The sequence below is a fragment of the Phoenix dactylifera genome, unplaced genomic scaffold, assembly GCF_009389715.1.
Source record: "Phoenix dactylifera cultivar Barhee BC4 unplaced genomic scaffold, palm_55x_up_171113_PBpolish2nd_filt_p 000051F, whole genome shotgun sequence".
NCBI classification, from domain to species: Eukaryota; Viridiplantae; Streptophyta; class Magnoliopsida; order Arecales; family Arecaceae; genus Phoenix; species Phoenix dactylifera.
The window spans coordinates 677878-702088 of record NW_024067670.1 but is presented as its reverse complement, the minus strand read 5'-3'; the positions used below and the strand labels follow the sequence as shown (position 1 = coordinate 702088).

The 24211-nt window shown below is 39.4% G+C and overlaps 1 protein-coding gene across 1 annotated transcript in view; it reads right to left on the bottom strand.

The window, feature by feature from the left end:
* The window catches only part of LOC103716981 (phospholipid-transporting ATPase 3), a 55395-nt gene that overhangs the window by 1730 nt on the left and 29454 nt on the right, over positions 1–24211 (bottom strand). The window contains 14 exon segments of the mRNA XM_008805204.4: positions 2144–2190; positions 2192–2251; positions 2324–2686; positions 2818–2985; positions 3067–3288; positions 4067–4306; positions 4675–4754; positions 4949–5114; positions 12680–12892; positions 12970–13033; positions 13119–13220; positions 17657–17799; positions 22913–23017; positions 23139–23288. Of these exon segments, the coding sequence (XP_008803426.2) occupies positions 2144–2190; positions 2192–2251; positions 2324–2686; positions 2818–2985; positions 3067–3288; positions 4067–4306; positions 4675–4754; positions 4949–5114; positions 12680–12892; positions 12970–13033; positions 13119–13220; positions 17657–17799; positions 22913–23017; positions 23139–23288 (2123 nt within the window).

The window sequence follows — 24211 nt, the reverse complement described above, 5'->3', positions numbered from 1 at the left end:
CCCAAGCAAGCCAATAACATCTAGCTCACGACTGCAATTCATGAACAACTTTAGTAAAGTCACCTCAATGGCAACCCCTGGTTCACCAAAACAAGACTAAAGCTCAAAACCTTTTTTCAGCTAAGTGCAGATTTCTGAGTGCAGTGGGTTTGTGCGCTTGCGCATCAATGAGGAAGAATGATTTGCACATAAGCACTTCACCTTATATGGTGCAAACCATATTGGTCCATCTTCAGGAACTCCCTCATCTTTTACAACTTCATTCCGACCATCCACTCTTCGTAAATTCATTCCTTCTAAGCATCATGGGTTGATCCTGAACTATGGTAGTTTTCTCTTTCATCTAAATCTCTTCTATCTTGATGGATGCTTGCCCTCCTTTGAGTGGGATTGTTTTCTTCCACACCAGCGGACAATTGCATTGGAACTTGGAAAGCATCTGTGTTTATTAATCCTAGTCCTATCTGGAGGCTTGTCAAAATTCCAATTACAAATAAGGAAATTTGCCTCAACTTTTAACACTTACTCCATCAATCCCTCAATCCCTCTCTCTCTCCCTTCCCAACACAACGACCCCCCTCTCTCTCTTGCTCCCCTCCCAACACTACTAGCACCACTGCCAGCCACCCATGAGCAATGCCCCCTTCTTCCTCTGTCAATCTTCTCTCCCTTTCTCTCCATCCCTTGCAACACCACCAGCCCACCACTGTTGGACACCACCATGAACCGCTTCCTGTCCCTTCTTCCCTCCCTCTTTTCCTCTCTCCACCCCGTTCCCAAGAACACCAGGACTGCTGGTTCCCACAGGAGTCTGACATGAGTTAATTGAGCTCGATCTTGGCTTGAACCGATTTTTGATCTTCAATGAGCTGAGCTTAAGCTCTAGTTTCTCAGCTCGTCTCTTGCTTGAGCTGAACATTTTTTTTAATTTCGAGACAAGCTAAAATGGAGCTTAGCTCACTCGGTTTAAGCTCATTTACACCCCTAGTAGCAGGGAACTTAAGAGGCACACAAAAATGGCAATAGAAGGGATTATAATGTTAAAATCTCTATATGTATCCAAGGCAAAAACATCCAGCTAACCAAGTTAAGGAGTTCAGTATACCCAATAAGAGATAATTATAGAAAAAGTTTACACCTAACAATGTGAAAAATACTAGTTGGAAAAGAGGATTAACACACAATCTAGCAAAAAAAGCATTAAGAATGTACAGTACACAAGTAGACTTGTTCACGGGGCCGGATGGCCTGCCCAGTTTGCCCAAGCTCGAAACCTTTTTGGTGGGCTCAAGCAAAGATTTTAGGACAGAAAGGCCAAGATGGGCCTAGAAAATGGGCCCATTTAATAAATGGGCTGGGCTTGGGCTTGGGAACGAAAGCCTAGCCCAATCCTGGCCTAGCCCAAACTTTGTTTTTCTTGATTGTTTGTTTATGTTAATGTCTTTGTATACTTAATTGACAACTAGTGTTGATATATGAACTTAATGTGACAATAGACATGTTGTATATTGTTGGTGATATTTAATATATTCATATTCATCATTTTTTAAATATTTTTAAATATTTTTTAGCATTTTTTTAAAAATAAAAAAAATTGGTTAGGAAGCTCAAGGCCCAACCTAAAACCCAAGGATCAGACTTGGGCTTGGAAAGTAGGCCCGAAGGCTAGGCCAAGCCAGGCCTAAGCCTATGTAAATTGTGTTGGGAAAAGCCCAGCCAGAGCACCAAGTCATGAACAGTTAAAGCACAATAAATGAGGAAACAGTGAGCACAGTAAAGGAGGAAACAGTTAGAAAAACACATTCAAGGAGAAAAATAGAAGATTCTAAAAGAATAGTCATAAATCTTATGTAGTAATGTGCTTATGAGCGCCATCATAAGATAAGAGAAGGCCCGAGTGGAAAATCATAACAAGCACTTAGCAAAGCACTATATTCAGGTTTCATTGGATGCAGTGTTCAACCAGGAGGATTTGAGGTCAATTGCAACCACGAATTCCAGTTTTTCTTCAAGGTCTAAATCTTAAGTTTATCATTTTAGACATCATTGCACTAATCTCAAACAGATCTCTCAGTTTGAGACTTACAGAAGTATATTACCTGAGCAAATATATCAAGAATTAGCCAGTAATTTGAAGTCTTACCCTTGATATAAGAAGTCGCCAAGAAGTGCAGCAACAGGAACGAGCAGAAAGTGTGAAGTAGAAATAAAAAGTGCTCATCAACACATAGATAACAAAGAATACATTTTCCTGAAAGAACAACACAAAAATTAGATACACATATATCTGAGTAAACAAACAGAACAAATTCAAGGAACTTACTTGTCTGTCATATGGGGTCATTATTCCTGAGTATATGAATATAAACACAAACCACGCTAATATGCTCCCCCAAATACTTAGATGGTGCCACCGTGTAACTGAATTACATGCCATAAGAAGGCGCAAGTTGACAGTCACCACAACACAAGTAAAGGCCATTGTGCTGACATCCCAAAGACCAAATACCTTCCCGGATGAATTGTGACCAGCCTGACTTGCAGCAGTCGTAAAGTAATACAAAATCAATGACTGATAGACAGCAAAGAAAGCCCATACTGCCACGACTCTCCATTTGAAAAACATATTTCTAATTCCTTCTCTGTAAAGCTCCGGATACTTTTTTGACAAAGAAGCACTGACATCCTGGAAAAACAACCAGACATTACCAGTAAAGCAACAACATTCCAATAGCATTCCACAAATTGATGTTGAGATCTTGCATAGCATTAATTTAAAGAAAAGGTAACAGAACTTATTGCTATCTTAAAGAATACCTTGTCAAACAATCCAACAATGATAACTGGTAGTGCTGTAAAAATGACATTATACAATGACTGGAACCAATCATCGTAGAATCTCTGACCAGAAAAACCAGTTTGGAAAGTAAACCAAAACTGAGTCAATGTAAAGGTAAGATTTTTGTAGAAAAAATAGGTGATAACCTGCAATGGAGAAACTGAAGGTTACTTTCTTGACAACAACAAAAGACTTTCGGAGACAAGAAATTCGCAAAAAATTCCCACCTTGCACAATCTGAGGTATGACCATCGACCATGCACAAGGAGAAGATCAGTAAGGAAGCGAAACTGAGCAATTGCAAAATCACTGGCCATTACAGCTTGCATTCCTTCAAGTCCACTTATGCCCACACCAACATGAGCAGCTTGAATCATACTCACATCATTTGCACCATCACCTATACTCAGAGTGATCTTCCGAGCACCTTTTTTAACCAGACTAGTGACCTTCAAAGAAATGCATACATTAATTAAGAAAATAATATATTAATCATGAATACAAAATTATACATGCCCAGAAAATAAAACACCATGACAATGATCAATATTGGTTTAACTAGACGAAAGAGAAGCGCATATAAAAAGAGCTACAAGAGCCATTGGAACTGGTGGCAAAGTCATACACAGGAAAACATCAAACAAGTGGAAAAGAGAAGGCAAATCCAATCAATCATTTAAAAGATTGAAAAAAAGTCTGCAACGAAAGTAGAGTATTGAAATATATGATCTTTTTTCAGATTCATGTAGCTTCAAACCTAAAAATGTAAAATTGGAAAACAAAAAAGGAGAGAGACAAACTGATGTTCAAAAATTAACCATATGAAATATCCAAAAAGTGACCACCAACTCTGTTTCATAGTAGTGGATTACATGTTATGTCTATGAAATAGATATTAGCATCCTGGAAATCTTAGTATTTGCTAGACGATGACATTCCTTGTTTGCTTATGAGATAAATCATACCAACTATCTTAAGAAATAAGTCATCTTCAAAGCACATGCAAGTTCTTTCAAACATGGCTCAATATTATGCATGTTATCATGCTGATTATGTAAAATATGTATCATTCCTCAAAAATCTCAAGTTCTCAACTATCAACACGAAACTACCAAAAAGAAAACCTCAATTTTGTAAACCATTTGTGCATGCATAAGTGCATGTATACAAGGACCATAATCTGTGAATTAATTACAGTCACTCAAGCATAGCAAGGACAAACTTTACCTGTGCCTTTTGTAGTGGAGAAACACGACAACAAACTACAGAACTACAATTCAAGCTCAAGTTGAGCAGATTCACACGTAAATTTGGGTCCAGTGCATACATCAAACATTTGCCATCAATTATAAGGGCCAACTTTGTTCCTGATATAGCATGCAAGTATTCCTGAGCTTCCTCGAGGCATCGTTTCAGAGCCTGTTTTACTGAGTCCCTAATAACACGTGCAATTTCTACGGGGTCCCCCTGAAAGTAATGTTATACAGAATTCAACAACTGAAAATTTTTAAATGTTATTACATTGAACTTAATTAAGCATACATAAAGTTGTGCTGCATATGGTCCAAGGAAAAGAAAAATGAACAGAATGGAAATGAAAGCAAATGGTTAGCAGAAGAGAGAGTGAGAGAGAGAAGAGGATATGCAAGAGGGATGAAAGTAATGATGAACTCCAACAAATTAAGAATAACAGATTCATACTAGCTGGTTCAGGAATAGTCTGACCATAGGTTTAGAACTGTCTGGTAAATGTTTTTCATAAAAATAATGCACAAACTTCAAAATAGCATGGATGCGAACTTTACGCATAATATAGCAGTATGGGTTAATCTTACCCTATCTTCAGCCTCTCTAATTGCATCAGTTTCTGAACTGATGGTGAATTGCTTCATGTCATTATTGATCAAGTTGCATGCTGCAATGAAGGAAAGATCTAGTAAACTCAAAGTTTCTTTAGAAAAAAAAAAAGACCAAGTGATGGGACAGAATTTCATTCCTCTATTAACAATTACAAACCATACCATATTGTTGGCACTTTCCAAATACTTTTTCTACAGAAGATCATAATGCAAAGATCACAACCTGTAAGATCTAAAACGTTTATCTTACCATAAGCTATATTTATTGCAGTTTCAATTTTATCCCCTGTTAGCACCCAAATCTTTATCCCAGCTCTAGATAGAGTTTCTATACAAGATGGCACCCCTTCTTGAAGTTTATCTTCAATAGCAGTGCAACCTATTAGCACCAGATCCTTTTCAATTAGCTCTGCCACCTGCAAGAAATAATGTCAAGAGATCATCTAATTAGTCTTATGACCTACAAACTAGCCTCATAAGAACATTCATGTGCAGACATTAGTGCTGGTAACTAGATCCAAAAACATGGTAAAACATCCAAAATACTTGTCCCAAACGACAAGTACTTGCACACATGAATCACAACTGCTTCCTGTAAGCTGCCAAATGATATTTGTGACAGTAATCTAGACACAAAAGGCATGGTTTGATCCAAATCCTTTGCACTAGAATACCTTTCATATCTTGTTGAATAGATCATCCATCAGATCCTTCAAATTTAACTTTTTCCTACTTAATAGAAAGGGTTTCCTCCAGTGAAAATTTTCCATCTCAAGAAGAAAGGAAATATATGGTTGTCTTGTCTATAATAATTTCTGGAAAGAGCGACCTCATGATTATTTGAGAAGTGAGCTTATTTTTTGACAGCTCCGAAACAACTTAGTCTGTATATTAGCATGAACAGATTTATCATTGCATAAGGAAATGCCAATCTTAAAATATACAAACTAGCATCCCAACTGGTTCGATCCCTTAAAACATCTAAGAGCTGTTTGGTCGAAGTTTTTTTTTTTTAATAAAAAATTCAAAATGAATGAGTTTTACAAAACCTGAAAATATAAGTTTCATGAAAAACAGGTTCGCCCTATTTTTATTAAACATGTTTATAGAGGACCATATTCTATGATTATCTGCTTTAGAAAACTTGTAGACAACTAAAAGCCCCTTAGGTTCCTCTTATCTCCAAAATCATGTCCCAGTAAACACCAGTACTGGATTTTTTCTAGAACCAACCATTGAATGATTGATTTCCTTAACGAAGCTGGAAGATCTAAACCTATGGAGACAAATTTTCATTTTTGGGTCTCCATTCATTCCACAATTTCTATTCCGAGGTCAAATTCATGCAAGCAAACAATTTTATTCATTCTTTATGGTTTGAAAAACCTACAGGATTAGCTATTGTATTGTTGAGGAAGGTAAGCACCAAGATATGCCATACTCTACTGTATCTGGACAGTACGGAACGTACCGTACCGGTTCAATACTGGTGTGTAGTATAGGGGGCGTGCCAATACTCGGAACACCGAACTGGCTCCCGTATCGAGCGTACCAACACAATAATAGAGTGGCACTGATATGGAGCCCGATACCGAGATAGCATTCGTTGATAGGAACCAAGTCTATAGTCTTCTGATGCCACTACATAAGCCAGTGCAGTCATATGGAACAGGGAACTAGCACTGAATGGGACTCTCAGGTCAGTTTAAAAAAAAATGTTTTGGTTTCAAATTTGCTCTTCAAAACTATACCACTTCTATAGCTTTACCATATTCTATCTTATGTTTCTCAAACTGCTCCCTTCTCCCTCCTCTCTACATCCTACCTGTATTTCTGATCTTCCTCCTCTTCTTTCCCCTCCTTATCCCCTTAGCCCTTGTCTTTGCCTCTATTTCAGACCCGCAAGTAACAGCTAAACATGCAAATTCATATCACCTATTAAAGAAAAACAAGACCGGAAACAAAGAAAAGCAAACTTTCAAAGCAGCCAAAAGAAACCTAGTAAAACAGAAATTCAAACACTCCAATAATCAAATCCAAAAGACAAAGAAACAAAAAATTCCTAGCCATCTAACAGAAGTTGAAGAACCCAAAACAAATGACAGCAAAGGGTCCTAAGGAATTCTCAACATCAGCGATATAATTTGCTACTAGATCTCATATTTTCATTTGGTATTGAAAATGATCTGCTCCTCCAAAATCCACCTCAGGCTACATATTCATTTTCAATCTCGATGTCACGACTCACAACTGACCATGATTTGTAGGAAAAAAGACATTTCTACAGGATATCAAAGGCATAAGAGGCACTTTCGGTGAAGTGTTGGACATTTTTAACTTCTGAACAAACTCAAGTCATGTGAACGTAACAATGCAGATGAATGAACCTCTCCAGTAAGAGGTCCAGATAGAAGGCACATTATTGAGGAGACTGATGAGGGCACTCGGTCCCCAAGCCCCACACCATTGCCTTCCGTTGCCTCTTGGCTTCTTGCCGGGTGGCAACGCTGCCGTGGACTGATAGGAAAGTAAGCTCCAAGGTTTTGCCTGTAGAAATTGGAAGTGGCAGCAAATTTTTACGCCTAAATTGGTTAGAACACACACTTGGATGGGATGAAATTGATTGCACAGAAGCTATTCATTTGAAATGAAATGAGGAATACAAAGTACAAGTGCAGACGAATAAATCTAGTGGGGCATTACAAGGTTCCGCACTAGCCCAATCTACCAAGAATTCAGAAGGAATTCCTAATAGCCCAATCTAGCAAAGGTAGACGAACTTGTTGTGGTTCTCCCTAACCCAAAAGCCCTAAGGCCGAATCTTACAAGTAGACTCTCCACAGATTTCTTCACAATCTGGATGCCCCACACTTCTGCCTTTCAAAATTATTTATAGACTGCAATGTTGGATACGGTTGCTGGGATGCAGTTTTCTTTGGCTGTGGTTGGCTGCAGTTGGTGAGGTTAGCTGCAGTTGGCTCGCAGGATCCGGTTGACCGGGCCGCGCATCCTGGAAAACTGGGAGCGCACCCAGGCGAGGTTCTTGCAATGCTTCTCGATCTTTTGGAATCCCCGGGGTGGGATTTGGGCGGATGCCCTGTTGGTATAGTAGGGGGCCGCTGCTGCGGCGCATCTTCCGTGCCAGCGCACGCACGCACGGCTAAGGCTACGGCTCGGCCAGATCCATTTGCAATACTCCTCAGACTTTGGAACCCCGGAGTGGGCTTTGGGTGGATGCCCTGCTGGGTTAGTAGGAAGCCGCTGCTGCAGCGCGCCCATGCACGGCCACAGGCGCCCGCGCATGGCCAAGGCCACAAAGCAATCTGGCTCGAGCCAGATCTATTTGCAATGCTCCTCAGTACTTTAGAACCCTTGGGGTGAACTTTGGTCGGATGCCCCGCTGGGGGAGTAAGAAAGGAATGCCCTATTGGGGTCGGACAAGAGCGGCTAGTCAAGCGCGTAGAAGCTTTGTGGGTTGCATGCTCGGCCATTGCCTTGTTTGGCTGGCGCACGCAGCTGGGCGGGCGCGCAGAAGCTTGTGGGTTACGCGCTCAGACAAGAGCGCACGGCTGGACAGATGTGCAGAAGCTTGTAAATTGTGCGCTCGGTCATTGCCTTGTTTGGCTGGTGCGCGCAACTGGACGGGCACGTAAACACTTGTGTATAGCGCGCTCGGCCTCTATCTTGCTCGGTTGGCACCTGTTGTGTTGATGGGGCGAATTCTGACGAGCGGGCTGGTCCTACGCGCTGCGGCTGGTTTTGTTGCCGTGCATAGGCACGTCTTGGTATTGAGGACCCCTGCAAGCCATGCCGCAAGAGCAACAACCATGTGCCAACCGAAGGCCAAAGTAGCCATGCCAACCAAGGAAGGCCATCGGGCCATGAGAAGGCCAACGGAGGGTCAATCTAAAGCCAACTACTTTGCTTGGAAAGCCTTGGCCAAGCCCCTTCATTCGGCCGAGCACGCCCAACCTCGGCCGAGCCAACCACGCGCCCATGCGTGACAAGAGCGGCTGGGGGAGTAAGAAAGGAATGCCCTGTTGGGGTCGGACAAGAGCGGCTGGTCGAGCGCATAGAAGCTTTGTGGGTTGCATGCTCAACCATTGCCTTGTTTGGCTGGCGCACGCGGCTGGGCGGGCGCACAGAAGCTTGTGGGTTACGTGCTCAGACAAGAGCGCACGGCTGGACATGCGTGCCCAAGCACCCAACCTTGGCCGAGCCCACCGCGCGCACAGCCCCGCCAAAGCCATGCCGCAGCTAAGTCCTGGCGCAGCCAACCTCACCTGCTACAGAGCGGCCATGCCGCAACCAAGTCCTGCCACAGCCAACCTCACCTGCTACAGTGCGGCGAGGTTCTTGGGCAAGAACCTCGCCAGCTACAGTGTCCGCGCATAGCCAGGCCACCAGCCAGCTCACGCACACCCAGGCCGCTATAGTGTCTGCGCGCCCAGGCCAGCGCACAGCAGCGCGCGTGCGCCCAAACCCGCGCACCCGCCCGCACCAACCAGTTTGTCGCGCGCCCAGTCCCAGTCCCACCCGGACTGGGATACGTCCAGCCAAGGCGTGCGACCCAGTCAGCCGAGACACGCACCCATGCAAATCCAGCCCTCCATCCTCTTCCATTCAACGGCCAAAAACCAAGCCAATGTCCAGCCGTGGGAGGGCCCTTCTTGGGTGATTTCAGCCACTAATCTCATGCCAATCGACGGTGGAAAAGCCTTGAATTCATGGGAAAACAATTTGCCATGTTTATCGAAGGGGTGTTACTTAGTTTTGTTTAGGACTTAGCCTATAAATAGATATGTAGAGAGCCATTGAGGGGCATCTACAGTTATTCCAGAGTTGTGTTATTTTGTCGGCCGTAAGGCTTGGGCGGCGCTTGTGCCAATTTCGGTCCTTAGATCTTGTGTTCTAGGACTTGGGCTAGTGTAGATTCATCAATCTCCACTAGATTGGGCTAGAAAGAGATCTCTTTAATCTCTTGCTAGATTTCTTTTGCTTTCTCTATTCTTGTTCTTCGTTCTTCCATTTAGTGGAATATAAATCAAGTTTGCTTTCATTGTTGATCTTTTTCTTGAGTTATTCCACAGGCGTTGCCTACAATCGGTCCATCATCATTGTTTTTGAAGGCACACGCAAGAAGCGCAAAAAAAAGGGGCTTGGTGAGGGGCTTTGGACCGTGAGCCCCCATCACTTGGCCTGCGTGTGCGCCTATTTGCTTTTGCCCCTTTTGGCCACCTAAGGCTTGGTCAGCCTCTAGGCTCATCAGTTGCCCAATCTGGTCCCCGAGTGTTGCCTGAACCTCGCCTGGCTGAGTTGCATGGCTATACACTTTTCGGCGATTTCCATCAGAGACCTGAGGGATCATGTCTCCATTGATCCACTTGAGCACCACTTTCAGAATAGTACTATGTTTCAGGTTCCAAAGAAGAGAGAGAGAGAGAGAGAGAGGCAGGAAGTCGGAAGGGCACCAGCTAGGTGCAAGGAAAGAGGCAGAGACAGGCAGAAGGGAATTGGATCACTGTACAAGGACTATACATGAAACTGAAAAAAAATCATCTAGAAACTGAATATGCCCGTCACCATGCTGTGGGAAGTGGGGATGGGAAACCTAGGCACGACTTTCTAGCTTCCCTCAACTAATGCTAGACGGGAAGCTGTAAAATTACCAAAGAATGAGGGGGGAAAAATGGCTCATAGAATCACACACTGCTGCCCATTCTAAAATTAGAAGGGAAACTGATATTAGAGAAAATAATTGAGTATTTCGGATGCTAGGTTCCTATTCTTAGTAAAAGATTTATTAGCCAACTGCAACCACAGTGTCGCTTGTATGTAGAGATTCTCTACAAAATTTAAGCATACAACTAAAGAAGCATAGAAGTGTATTTGAGAGAGATATTAGTGGTATCAAGATCCGCCGTACCGATACCGGTCGGCGTACCGGTAGCGTCCCGGACTGGTACGAAACCGATCCCATACCGGTCCGTACCGGTGGCGTACCGGTCCGTACCGGTGGCGTACCGGTCCGAACCGGTCCCGTACCGGTCCGAACCGGTCCCGTACCGGTCCGAACCGGTCCCGTACCGGTCCGAACCGGTCCCGTACCGGTCCGAACCAGTTCCGTACCAGTCCCGTACCGATTCTTCAACAATAAATTACAGGTATCGGATTTTACGCTGATCCGGTACCGGTCCCAGGCCGGACCGGTACGTACCGGCCCGTACCGGCCGGTACGTACCGGTACGGCAGACCATCAGTGGTATGTTTCCTTCATATTAACTTTGGCTTTTGATGATATTACTGAGATATGGTTGGGCGGTTCTCACCAAACAGTTAAAATGTCCAAGTGGAAAACAAGAATTGATGCCACCCAAATTCTATCTAATGTAGATGTATGATGCATTGATGCTAGATATCTTCAAAACTTTGCACAGTTTTGAGGCAAGTCAGCATGGAAACTTGTCTAGGAGAAGAATGTCAAGAACTGAAGTCATTTCAAACCCTGGAAAAAATTCCCATTAATTTGGTCCCCAATACCAATATGCGACCAGGTTGGAACATTTTTTTTCTTTTACAGGAACAAGAGAGTTCCATGATAAGGAGATTGAGGACGTAAGCCAATATTAGAGGAATTCTGGTACTAATTTCCCATCTTAAGTTTATGTGCCAGATATCTATGATGACAGGAATTGCAGGGTCACTGAAGGATCAAAGAAGTACACACTTGAACATATTCTAGACTGACTTTTGATTAGGTTGATATAATTTATTTTAGAAAATTAATTATCTTAGGCTTGGGCTGACATGCGCAATGGTGCATGTTTGAGACCTGGGGCAGCCACTGTGCGAAGAAAAAAAAGGCCAAAGGTTAAGATTATCACCAGTTTGCTCCTCCAAAGACCCCGGATCATCGTTATGGGTAATTATCTTCTACTTCTAATAGCTTTTAGCTGTAGGGAGCTGATTATCGAGTCTAAGTCATCTATAAATTTAAGTATTTTAATACAAGGTTTTATTTTTACCTTGTAGTTTTCATGAAAGCATATTTTTTGGCTTTTTTATGTTTTATTTTTAGTAGATTTACTGACTAGTATAGGATGGCTTACAGAAGTTTCATGGTCATTAGAAGTGCATAAAATAATTTTGCTGACTTTCAGTATAGGCTTCCATGCTAATCAAGGTTTTCACTATTTCAGAAAATCTTTGGTTATCTTTTGTTGAGGAAGACTTAAAAATTTGTCTCAAATAAAAGATAGATATTTAGGTAGGTATTTAAGTTATAAATAAGGACCCGATGATTTATATTCTAATTATGAGTTGAATTACTGAAATCTCATGGTTATTTCTCTCATGGGAGCAATATATACATAAGTTTTAAATTACAAGGAAGGTGTACTCCTTTCGTCGCCTTACCCTAAGAAAGAAGTCATGACATCAACTGGAATAAGACAGTGAATTCCTAGATATGCATTAGTACTTACTGTCTGTTCTCGTAAACAAATGGAAGTAATTAAGCAAACTATCAAATACTATTAGATGTATTAAAGTATGTATCAGAAGTATGTAGAAAGAAAATGCACACAAGTAGTACTAAACGTTAACATAGAACTGTTTCTTTAAACTCTTCTGAACTTCAGAAAGAAGATGATACAAATGAAGGCTTCTTCCACTACAATATCATAAACATAAACAACATTAAGATCATGGGAAATGCTAGGAGAATAGAACATGGAGAAAGATTCATAAAAAGGTACCCCCCACCCTACCATGTTATTTACTATATCATTTTGAAATTTTTTTGCCTAGCATCATCAATGCAAATAAAAAAATAAGATGTCAAGCATGCACCTGTATGCTGTATTTAAACTAATCAGTTATTAAGCATATAACTTAAACTGGTAGCTTATTAAGCATATAATTTAACTCCAAATAATAGGCAGAAAGATATATACTGTAGAAAATAGTTACCCGACATTACCTCGTCAAGTTTTTTTTCACGATCTCGTAAAGAAGATTTGGCTTGAATAAATTTCTCATTCCATTTTTCATATGAATCAGTGCTTAGTTCGCGGTAGGCCAGACAGAGTGTACGCAAGCCAGCAGATCCAAACTCTTCTAAATGCTCCCTGGTTAATCTTTTGATATCATGATTTCCACCCCCCAATCTTTCATATATCACGGTATCAGCACCCTGGGATTTTTTTTTTCTTTTGAGTTAAATTCAACTTAATAAGATATAAACAACAAATTTTCAAGTTTGAAATGTACCTTACAATAAAGAACAAGTCTTCCATTTGGGTATCGACACACCACAGATTGGCGCTTCCTTGTGCTATTAGCACATAAAGGGAACGTAAATGATAGTGGCCATGAAGCCAAAATTCATATGGAATGAAAATTATACTAAAAGCACCCACCTATTAAATTCTAGAACATTTAAAATCTCATATGCAACCTCTTGAATTTTGCCCATCTTCTCGACATGTGATTCACGAATCACAACCGTAGTTGGTGTCCGCCTGACATAAAATAGACAATTGAAATGGATCAAAATCAGATCTCCGTAACCATTTAACAATACTAAGTTGTGATACTTTGTTGAAATTCTCCAAGAAGCAGACCTTAGGGACAATATGATCTACGTAAATTCTTTGTCAGTTAATTTAAAACAGATAAAACCTTTCTAGATTAACAAGAATCTTCAGTTTTACCTGTTAGTTCTCTAGTTAGATGCACAACAATGTCTTGGGAAAAATTGCCTCTCTTTTAATCAATGTTCTTGGACACATGATATAGGTGTCCACTGTCCAAGTGTCCAGAAGAATCCATCACAGCGTTCTTCAAAAACTTGAAGATGGGAACACATCTATATTATCTACATGTCTATAAATATGGATTGATGTATGCACATAATGAATTATGAGCTAGACCATTGCTTCTTAAGTTCATAAAACTTGATAAAATGGTTGCTCAGTGTCATGTTCAACTCGATAATGGTACATAAAACTTTCATAAAGAAGTGCCAAAGTAGGCACATAATGATACATCGATAATGGCAGCATTATTTGATGGTATGAAGTGTCGAGTGTCATGAATTGACCCAAGTATCTAGAGTGTCCAAGTGTCTGAAACACCGAAACCCAAAATTTGGAGTGTCTAGGTAAAACTGCTTTTAATCTTTCCTACAATACAATGCTTCAAGCTTTTCTTTCACTTGTTTGTTAGAACATTCGGCAGAAGTTCCGTATGTTATTTGGCATACTACAAATGTTTGTTCTGGAGGCTGGTAATGAAATGTGGCGTCAAATTGCTTCTTCATACCAACTACGTTTTGTAGCCTAACATGCTTGACAACTCGAAGAGAGGAGCCATTGAGAAACACATGATCATGGATGGCTATGTCCACATTAAGGATTTTGGTACTGATGCATTCCTCAGTCTATACTCATTGTACCATACTATATCACTAAGGTACCACCTGTACACCCCTTAATATCATACCATACCATCCTCATGGTACATTACCTTATTTTGCTATACCGGCGCCTAGAGACATAACTTTTGTTGGTATGGCAAGGTACCATACTAGTTAGGTACTGTCTGTTGGTATTGCACCTCATGTGATTTCCAAATTACAAAGCTTAGTTTGGAACAAAAAGGTAATGTTGACCATGCAAAGGACTATCAGTCAACCTCAATATTTTGGTTTATGGGATTGGGCTCATATATGTTAAATGGGAAAGTTCACCAAGTAAAACATCTAGAGAATTCCTTTTCACACTTTGCTTGAGTTCTAACAAGGCAAGGTTGCCTTAGCTATGACACTAGATTGGGTCAATACTAGATAGGCTATGTTGAGTAAGGTAATTGAGTCGGTAAACCACCCATGCATCTAAGCAATTGTCAAAGCAGTTACTTTAGTACAAAAGTAATTCAATCATCTTTTGATCCATCCACTTCATTTATTTATAAGACTAATTACAGTACACATGTAGATGCACGTGGCCATTAATGAATAAATTAAGATTTAAGATTTATTTATGACATTGTTTAACAGTTATTTGCTTTATTATATTTTAATCTAAATAAATTTTATTTGCACTAATATCATTTCATGAAATTATTTGTATATTAGAATTTAAATTTTTGCTGCAACTAACCAACTATCTTGAGTTTGGACTATTGAGGACGTGGGACTCTATTATGCATAAATTAAAAAGTTTCAAAGTCCAATTATATTAGAATTCTTGTTTAGAAAAGATAGCTCAGGGTTATTTTTGGAATTGAAAAATGGGAAATCAAGCTGCTTCTATATAGTTTAAGAACGAGAATTTTCTATTACTAATTTCTAAGAAAGATTTTCTACTACTTTCAATAAACTAAATATTTTCAGAAAATCTCATACATATGATAAACTAAATATTTCTATGAGAAATCATCAACACTTAATTGCACTTTCAAATATACTGAAATTTGTAAAGCTAGACTATACCCTTAAAAGAAAAAAAAAATTAAGTGATAAAATATATTAATGTTTTTTTAATTAAATGAGTCAGTGGATCTTCCAGAACCCAAGTTGTGTGAATTTTCTACAGCTTGGTTACATGGAGGATCTTGATAGGCCAAAAAAAATTCTGGGCCAGATTCTTTTCCCGTCTAAAACCAACCAGCCTCTCCTTATTCGATGAGGGCCCCAGTACCAAAAATAAATCTGTCATATATCATGATTGTAGGATTTCCTACTGGTAGTGATGCTATGGTTTGAACTTTCTCGGCTAGTAGAGATCATTTGGCTTTCTTGGTTATCCAACTCACTGGAGAACGGAACTAGGGTCTTAGCTCACTTTCTTAGCATTTCAATTACGTAATTTTTGCACTTTCTTCTTGCAATCTGGCTTTTCCTTTCTCCAACTTCATGGGTCTCACTAGTCATCAGCAGCGCAAGTTTTATTAATCAAAAGTAAACAAAATGTTACTTTATAATTTATAAATATATCTAAAACAGTTAGCAATTATCAGTTCCTTTTTTTCATATAAAAAAAAAAATCTAGGCATTGCCCACCTACCTAGCTGCATAACAGAAAACCTGAGATGTCACCATCATCATGGTGAACTAAGCCTTAAAGGAAACAAGTTGTCTTTTCGAGGACAGCTAGGCAACAAGTTGTAATAATAACCATCTCTGGGTTATCTTCACCTTGAAAGAAATCATTGCATCTGCTATAAATCTGGTGAGAGACAAAGCTTCAAGTTGTAATGGTGCTTCTACCCTTTCTAGCAAAACTACACATACACATGCACATGGAACTTTCTAATTAGATTAAACTAATGTCACTCTAATGACTATGCTAATGAACTTTTCAAGATAATTTAGACTGAGCTAATATATTTCTCAATCAATAATAAAGAGATGTTATAGCAGTTCAAACTTAATTGACTTACAATTTATTAGGAAAAGCATATGAACCATGGCTTCAAAAATATTATCATTGAATCACTATAGCTGCTATAACATAGAGCACACTCTTATATGTCAAAATTTGAAACAAATATTTTTACATTAAAACTTTGCTCTATTCCAGAAAACATAGATTAAGGGTGCAATTGGGTTAAAAGCAAAAAAAAGTAAAACAGAAAATCAGCATCATTGCCTACTTGTACCCATATCATGTCCAAAATCCAAACTCATAAAGTGACCATGGATTTTGAATGACAGCGAAACTCAAATCAAATAGCAAATGGACTTGCCAACAGGACTTGGTCCAGCTGGTTGACACCCTCTCCTCTAGGGAAAGGTCTTGGGTGGTTGTGTTCCCATTGTATTTCAAAAATGAAAAAAGAAAACAATAAAAGGATTTAGTAAAATCAGAATTGAACCAAATATACCTGATTGCATCAGGAAGGAAAAAATGTAAAAAGACCAGGATCAATTGTACGGCACAAATATAAGCGAAACTCAATCATATATCCAATTTGGGTTATTCATATGACAAGAAAATTTCAAATGTAAATAATCTTGGTATTGATTCCTCCCACATACTGCAGTTTCCTGCATATGGCACAGTTTTGGGTTATTATTCTTCTCACATGTGTCATGCTATCATCTTTACCTTCCATGTTAGTCAATATGTATTACTTTTGAAGTTATCATACATCAGTTCCCTATGATTGCGAAGTGGATACTATACAGGACAAAAAGTTGACTAGAAGAATAGCAATTTCCATATGTATCAATTGAAGCAAAAAGTATACATTTCATGGTCTGCTATGACCATACCAAGCACCTGACCAGTCGCCGGAAAGCACGGGTCGGCCGGGCTTGTACCAACACAATAGAGGAGGCAGGGGAGAGGGCAAATGGGAGAGAGGGAAAAAGAGAGAGAGAAGCGGGAGAGAGGGAGGGAGGCCAGCGAAGGCCAGCAGAGGGCAAGAGGCGGAGGCCACGGCTGAGTCCCCTATTTCGTTCGAAATAAGCCTCCTGCCCAGGCACCGGCCTCCGACGGCCCTCCGCCGGCCTCCCTCCCTCTTCGTCCCTCCGCCGCTCGCCCTCTTTTCCTCTCTTTCCTTCTCCTTCTCCCCTACGGCAACGGGTTTCATTTCCGATGCCGGCACCGTCCCGATCGGCCACCCTAACGACTCGGTACAACTGGAACCGCCCAGTTCGGGACAGTTCCGCCGACCCTGATACATTTTTTGGTGACTTGTATCAGCATGAAGACTGAATGAATGATAAATATCACTTGGAAATACATTTTGGAATAAGACATTAATATTTTCATTAGAACCATCTAGATGGCCAACTTAAATAAATTTGGGTCAAGATAACACCATTGATCAAAATAAAGAGGAGATGTCATTCAAAATATTAACTTAAGATATAAAATCCTTTCGTGCGAAGTTCTGAAATAAGATGTCATACAACAAAAACCTAAAGAATAATACTCTATTAGCATACCTATAAAAAAAGAACCCAAATTTTTTTGCTGCAGTTACTAGAGCAGCCTCATCCGGTGATGCAGCTTGATATGTAATCTTTTCTGGAGATTCGTCACCTTCTGGAAGAACAGTATGACATAGTGCAAGACATCTGAAGAATTCCTACACAGAAAATTGTATTTGAACTGAGAACAGCATGATGGTATGAATTGAATACCAAATGACCAGAATTATAATAAGAAAAGTAACAAAACATGAGAGAAAACTGGACTGGAAACATTAGATGATTTTGCAATTATGGAAAGCACACAAAATATTAGAGAACAGAGATCCACAAAGTAGTTTGCCAGTCTTCCAAATACAGTAAGCCCAATTATTTACTTTATTGTTTGATTGCCACTGAAATTATCTCTTAAAATTAATCCCCCTTTCTGGAGTGATTTTCATAGCATGAGATCTTGATTGGGGCAAAGGAGGGGCAGCAGCCTTGGCGGTAGCTCCCTGAATCAGGACTGAGCAAGGGAAAGCAACAACCCAGCGGGGTGCAGGTGTGCGCAGACGCATGCGCACGTGCGCGCACACATAGGAAGAGAGAGAGGGTTACAAGCGGTAGCCCTTCACTTGCACATGTAAGATGGGGCGCTACCAAGATAGGGTTCCTTGCCCCCCCCCCTCCCCTCCCCCTCATATTGAGAACTCGAGCACACACTGATCCAACACTAAACAGTGTGGATCAGGTGGCGTATTTGGGGCTTTAATCATCCAAGTGCCAGGACAAGACAATACATGGGGTGTATAGTAAGCTCCTGTACCATGAGATCTGAAACCTTGGATTTCAACATACATTTGGTCAGTCTAGTTCATTTTTCTTCTGGGGTTTTTATAAATAAAAACAGAAAACAAGAGCAAAAGCAAGTGGGCCCTCAGTTAACACTACACAATTAAAATTAATGGTAATAGTTATTTTTTATCCTTGCATATGAAATTTATGTAGATGGGAGCTTGATAAAATCAAAAGAGTAAGTAAAAAACAGTTAGTCCAAATGATTGTTGTAGAAAGTAAAATATTATTTTAGACAACTATGGATTATATTTAGTATGCATTTGTCTATTGAATTGTATTAAAATATAAAATGGTATTAATGAAAATTTAAGATAGGCACTCGTAGTCCTATTACAGAATTTTATACTACAGATTTTATATTTATGTAAGAAGCATGAGCAAAGTAAGCTTAGAAGAGCAGAAACAGAGACAACATTACTACATATCAAAGATAAGAGAAAAGAGAACAGGAAGGCAAAGGGAAAGATAAAGAGGGAGGAAAGAGGGAGAGGGAGGGGAAGATAAGGACTGAATAGGAATGAAGGAAATCCTTCTTTTTCTTTCAAAACAAACCACATACAATGAATTCATGCAGCCATAAGTAGGCCCTTTTTCTTCATGACTTCTCTACAAGCAAGCTAGGGCCTTAACTACTAGGTATCAAATCTTGGGCTCAAGACCTCCTTCGTCCTCAAAAACTGCCAACTGGCATCTAAAAATCTTTCCTAAAAATGCAAAATTCTGAATCTTGCATCCGCTAGACAGACACCTAAAACAACAAGATATCAAATTACAATGTTCTTACTTAACCTAACAAATATATGTAAAGGGCATTTTTCCCACCAATCTTCTCAAAATAGGACTTCAAAGTCACTTTAGAAGTTAGCTAAATATAACTTCAGAAAATGAAATAGAATCAATGATCAACTAGTTTTTTTCTTTTTTGCCATTAGACACTCTAATCGCAAATAAAGAAAAATGGCGATACAGGTAAGGTCAAGGATATTCGGCAAAAAATGATAGATGGAATCTAGAAGGAAGATTCAAAAATCCAATACTCTCCTTTTTAATACAATATTAGATAAAAAAGGAAAATTACCATACTACCAAAAAAGGCACAACTCTCTTTGGGATATGCCAGCAAAAATTCTTCAAAATTTAAAGAATAATTGATTTAACTGTTATAGCAATTATACATAACTAGTAATCTATGATAACTGATCAATTTTGTTTTTGACATGCATGTCACGTGTCTATCTACTAATTTTGTTGAAAAAAAGGTTCAAATATCTGATGATAAATCCCAAACACAGATTTCTAGAAAAATTGCTCCGAAGTACTTGATGATAAATCAAATTCTAATGATGCAGCTATATTAACACATGAATTACGCAAAAATAGAATCCAGAATTCTTCATCAAATTTCATATTCCAACTACTAGTGTTACGTTAGTTCATAGTAAGTGTATCATAAACATTAGCAAAGGGTAGCAAAGGCATGTATTACTAATTTGAATTTCATATGTGGTCCTAAATGGTCTACAGAATCAAATTCAAAATGGTTCCAGGCTATCCAAGTGAAATACACTTGTGACATGACACAAGAAACTTGACAAGATAACACCCCTTAAAGATATTTATTCCACTACAAACATTAGGTAGAGCATAACATTTCTACTACTTCTATTACAGAGATTTCGCTATCTACTTGCAATATTTGAGCAGATCAACTGGCAAATCCAAGGATTTTGTGAGAAGGATGAAGAGATTTTTGAACCAAATGTGGAATAATGACTCATGACGATGTGCCAGCATTCCACAATTGATTCATCTTCTATGTGATGGAATCATCAATATACTTGTCGCATATGATGGAGTAAAATGGAAGCTACAGAACGAGGCTGATAAGAACCAAGATCTAAAGGACTTATCATGTGAAGAATCCACAATGGTCTCTATTATAAAATATTGGAGTTCAAATATGGTGACTACGATGACAATCCTAAGCACAATCTAGCGTACACAAGGGAAGCGAAGTTGACTTGATCAGCTGTATTGGGGAAAATTTAAGAAACCAACCATACCCTATTTTTTAGTTTTCTGCATTATGCTATACCTCATGACAGTTTTGCAGAATGAGAGAGATATATAGCATGTCCCAAGCCTTCATTTTCATCACTTTGTTTAATATCATAAGAAATGTCATGAACTCAGATTGGCAAACTGAGAGGCATATTTCAAGGGAGTGTTTGACTGGGGTAGCTAGCACAATTTAAAATGAGAACAAAATAGTTAGTTTGAAAATATTTTTCTTCTCATCTTTATCTCCTCTTATTCTTAATTACTAGTGCACCTTATACCAGACAAGCAAAATTTTAAACAGCTTTTCAAGTTCTTATTCCAACCTAAGCTCAGTCACAAAAACTTCCTTAATCGTCCATCCTGTGACTCAAACAAGATACTTACCTAGCAGCACAAAACTTAACTCTAGCACCCTAATTTAAACCTCAAGACACCCCAGTTCCTTATTTAGAAAAGCATTGAGAGGAGCAAGGAAACTGCCCTATAATACTTCTTTTGCCTCCACAAAAATCCTTAACTATTGTCCAAAATCTATATCACATGGATTTAAGAGTAGTTTGTTGCCTAGAAAAACATCACTTTATCAGAAAAATTTCCACAACTCAGTCCTCCCGCTGCATAATATGTGAACCAAAATAATATGGAACTTATTAGCCTTACATCTCTATCAAGACAAGCGAAGGAATCGCTCCTATTTTGAACCTGATCTTAGATATAAATAAGAGTTCATTATAAGAAAGAAAAAAAGTCCACTTTGCATTAAGCATTCCAATATAATGCCCGAGAATGAGATATCCAGCTATTCCTCATGCCTCCTCCAGCGGGCACAAATACAAGCTAAATAACTACTACATAGTTTATCAAGTCCGCCATACCGGTACCGGTAGGCGTACCGGCCGCCTACCGGACCGGTATGGTTCGGTTCGTACCGGAACCGAAACCGGTCCGATACGAACCGAACTACTGTTTTTATTTTTTTTTTTGGTTCATGTCCGGGCACGGATGCGCGTAGAAAGCTTTTTTTTGGGGCGGGATAAATGCCACAGAGTGGCATTTAGTGGCATTAAATGCCACTGTGGCATTAATGAGCCCACGCGGTGGCATTTAGTGGCATTAAATGCCGCTCTATGGCATTAATGAGACCACGGGGGCGCGCTGCCCCGCGTGGGCAGGGGAATCGCCCGCATGGCAGTTTGCAACACGGGGAACCACACGCGGGCGCGGTTCCCCAGCGCACGGAATTGCGTGAAGCGGGGAATCGCGCGCCCGCGCACAGCCCCATGCATGGGGCGCTCTGCCCGAGAAGCACATGGCTGAAAGGGCCACGCGCTTTCCCACCACACACGAAAATAATATTTACGTACCGATGTGAACCGGCCAGTTCGCACTAGTACCAGCTAGTACACGACCAATACGCATGCATACCGGTCGGTACCGGCCCAAGAATAGCTGGAACCGGTTTCCACACTGTCCGGGTACCGGTTCCAGGCCGGACTGGTCCGATACGGCCTGAACTTGCCGGTACGGACCGGCTCGGCAGACCATGGTTTATCCCATAAGCAAAAACGAACAAGCAAAGCCTACTAATCAGTTGGCTACCACTACACTCATGTGGATTAAGTTGTGACCACACAAAACATGGAACAAAATCACTGAAGAGAAAACATGATTAATAATTTGTATCATATGCTAAAGATATTTATATATTAACCCTTAAATCAATATATATTAATAAGACTGCCTCACAAGGAAAAGAAGAAGGAGAAGAAGAAGAGAGAAAATAGCACTAAATAGAGGCCCTTTTCCTGCTCATGCCCCAACTGAATACCTTCTTCGCATTTTAAATGAAGCATGATCCCAAGAAAATGGTTGTTATATATATATATATATATATATATATATATATATATATATATATATTAAAAGATACTTTCTCTTATGATTAATAACTGTGTGTGTCTCATGAATGTATAATTGAAAAAAATGTTGCTTATCATAAAGTAAAAAAAATAAAAAATTCAACAGTAAATAAAGCCCTTAACATCCAACTATGTTGAAGTTTGAATATTCTGAATTTTAGGTATGTCGTTACCAAAAGTGGATCCAGGTGTAGGAGCAAATTCAGGTTTTGACGCAGGGAAACAGATCTCTTAAATATTTTTAATAAATAGTTGTGGAAACAAGTTTCCATGGAGACTCCAAAACAGGTGTTGGCACCCTAAGTAGAAGATTCTTGCTACAAATGGTATGTCACAAAAATATCTTAGAGGGAAAGCAAATATAATACCTAAAGGTACATGATTTAAAATATAACAAACAGAAAGCTTTAAAAGAACACTTTTTAGATTAAGATACATTAAGTTAGTCTACCTTGCAAATCTCCGGATCATGCTCATTTTTCCAAGCACCATGCATAATCCTAGGATCATCAAAGTTGAAACCTTTTTCATGCACTGCTTTGGTTGGACTTCTAACCTACAAGAAATAAGTTCAAAGAAATAATAGTTTTAACTTAAGCTAAAATTATAGATGCAAACATATTGGTTTTCTAAGTTAATTCTACCAGCACTTCTCATGGACATTGTATCAAGTATACCTCATCAATTTTTAGTCCACTCCGTTCTGCTCTTCCTCTTTCTATTTCAGTAATACCAGTGCCATATATCTCTCCACCAATTGAACATTTAAAAAACTCCATCAAGTTTCTTGTCAATGTTCCTGTTTTATCAGAAAATATATACTCTACCTGCAGAAAGAAAAATTTCCAACTTTAATGTTTTGCATGGTAAAAGCCAACTTTAATAATGACAAAAAGTAAAGCAAGTCAGATGATGTGGCAACTGTTGACGAATGCCACAGATAATTATTATATTTTATTTGGAATTCTATAAATATTTCGATAAGCTTTAGCCATATCATGGTTTTTCATCCTTATGTCAGTCTCTGAACCAAAAAATAACTTGTTCAAGAATAATGCTTTTCCCTTTTAAGAATTCAAATGAATTTTGTGGCCGAGGCAGAGACCCTATAGTGAGACGGTATAATAATATAAGCTCAGGTGAAAATGGCATGAAATGATGAATTTGGACTTGTCCCAATAGTCACACTCCTCTACTTAGCAACCAAAGGTTCTGGGTTCAAATATTGGTTAATGCATCCCCAACTATTCAGGCCCAAGTAATTAAAGTGCAGGTGGGTCTCCCTCCCTTTGTCTGCCTCAAAAAAAAGAATATGAAATGCTAATTGCTATATAGAGTAGATTCTGCAATATATGTAGATACATAGCAAATTGCATAGCGTACCAATTTGATTCTTTCATTCAATAATTTGACATATGAGACAAACTAAGTGAAAAGTGAAATTAACAAGGCTAGTATTTAGAATATCCGATGCATGTCCCTTGTTTGTGGATGAACAAGGAAATGTGGGAAAAAACAGAGCAAGAACTTTTACAACTAAGGGATAAAGATAGGGAAAAAAGGGAAAAGTTCCTTCAATAAAGGAATGAGAAAAACTGACAAAATTGTTTATTGAAACAGGTATATACAGAGAGAGAGAGAGAGAGAGAGTTAGAGAGAGAGAGAGGAGAATAATTCTTGGCTGGAGTACCTTTTGTATGGGTAATTTGTAAATATATCAAAAGTGGAGTCAAATGGATTCGAAGTCCTA